A 2,083-nucleotide genomic window follows, 5' to 3' on the forward strand; every position below is an offset into this window, starting at 1 on the left:
TGTTAGAAAAACTACCTCTGGTTTAGGATGACCAATCATTCGGTGGTTGAGTTTGAAGGCACATCTCTACTCTGTCATTGAAAGGGAGACGGCTTTCTAGGCAGTTACTGTAGTTTACTGTAGGCTGTCCTACGGTAGCCTATTTGTTTTGTTTTCTAAGTCAAACATTTCTCATTCATATCCTGAACGTAGGCCAACGTTTAGATAGACCTATAGGCTATAAAGAAACTCATCTTGGCAACATTAAGATGATGCGTAAGACTTAGGCTACGCCACTAAATTCTTCTTTCAGAGTTTTGGCCCATTGTCCTCTGAGCATTGACGTGTCTTGTGTTTTTTTTCTCTGTAGATCATGACCGGGAATTACTTTATGGTCGACAAGGCAAAATCTCGACTTAATGCAAGACGAATCCGAAGTTCATAAAAGGGATTATTTCATTTGGACATCGTTTGGTGCTTCTGGATTCTCCTCTAGATTTGGGATTAACCAGTCGTCGCCAGAATGGAAAGCCGGGATTTCGCTCCTCCACACCACCTTTTGACAGAGCGGAGCGCGTTGGTTCACCGCGCCGCCTCTCGGATAGCTCCTAGCGGCCACAGCTCCGTGCAGCACTCCGCTCACTTCCAGCCAGGAAAATACTACCCATCTCACATCTCCATGGGCCCGCATTCAGGTTGGTTTGAATACGCTCTTGTTTTGTGGCAGTAAATTGTACATTTAAAAGATTTTATCAAATGCTCATTGCAGCTGCTTGTTGTCTGTGAGGAATTGAAGCAATGTAGAACCCTAACCTTTAATGGACAAATACACATTTATTGGAAAGGGAAATTAGTTAGACGATGTGGTCATTTTGGACATTAGCTAGACTGCTTAGATTGTTTATGTCCCAGATTAAGTCAATATTAAATTTGATTGAACTGTTTATGGTGCTGTTTCTTACTTCCGCGGATTTCAAAGCAGAGTGGATTTATGATTAATAATAATTGTGCATCTTGCAAAACAAAGTGCAAAATAAGCCTCACGTTTGGTTAATCAAGCCTATACGGGGAATATATTAATTCACAAATGATGATAGTAGAAAGTTGAAGTAAAGTACAAGTGGACTAAAATAAAATATATTTGTGTGTAAATTAGCCTGCATGTAGTGTTATGTTTATTAAATCAGAATTAGCCAATTCTGAACCCTCCTTAGGTTAATATTTAGGCCTAATTGATTAGTTTTCAAGTGACATAATCATGTCAGCGATTATTTTATAGCCTAGTGGTTTGATTCACTAAATATTTTACGTTTAATTACGTGGATTAGGCATGTTGCTATTAGTGTTTTTAATCCATGTGTAACTCCAGATTGTCTGATTCATTATCTCCTGTTTGTTCTGTAGGCCTATTGTGTGAAAGAACAGAAATGGTGTTTGTGTGTGCGTGCGCGTGATTGAGGTGAGGGTGCGAAGGTTGAAGTGTGATGCGAGCGGGTGCATTCCGTTCGGTGGTACGTAGCTCTTACGTTCCCGGGACTGTCCCGGTCCTGGACCGGGGGTCAGTCGGTAGGGGTAGCGAGGAGCTCGCGCTAATAGAGGTGCGCGTAATACCAGAAAATCCGGTTTCTATATTGAGCGGGGACGTGACGGGGCGCGAATGGGTTGACGGTGCATGCATTAGATTTAACAAGTAGCTTTGGTATCCTGCCCCAGAGGGGGAGGGGAGGGGAAGGTGTGTATGTGTGTGTGTGTGTGTGTGTGTGTGTGTGTGTGTGTGTGTGTGTGTGTGTGTGCGTGTGTGTGTGTGTGTGTGTGTGTGTGTGTGTGTGTGCGTGTGTGTGTGTGTGTGCGTGCGTGTGTGTGTGTGTGTGTGTAAAGGTGGGGGAAGGGAAGGGGTGTCTACTGCACTAAATCATGTATTAAATCCTATAGCTGAGCGGGTGCTTGTAGACCTACACATATTAATGCTAGTTATATGTGTTCGGCGTAAAATCAAATTGATTACTTAGGCTACCTTATTCATCTGGGGAAACGGCCAGTAGGTCTACAGAACTTGTGTTGACATATTTAGAAAAAATACTTTCAATGCAATGCCATGTTCGTC

General features: G+C 42.8%; 1 protein-coding gene across 1 annotated transcript in view; it reads left to right on the plus strand.

The window, feature by feature from the left end:
- Positions 1-362: 362 nt before the first annotated feature.
- bahcc1b (BAH domain and coiled-coil containing 1b) overlaps positions 363-2,083 on the plus strand; it is a 47,768-nt gene continuing 46,047 nt past the window's right edge. The window contains 1 exon segment of the mRNA XM_083686917.1: positions 363-674. Within this exon segment, the coding sequence (XP_083543043.1) occupies positions 503-674 (172 nt within the window). The 5' untranslated portion in view covers positions 363-502.

This window comes from Argentina silus (genome assembly GCF_951799395.1).
Source record: "Argentina silus genome assembly, chromosome: 16".
In the NCBI taxonomy this organism is placed as follows: Eukaryota; Metazoa; Chordata; class Actinopteri; order Argentiniformes; family Argentinidae; genus Argentina; species Argentina silus.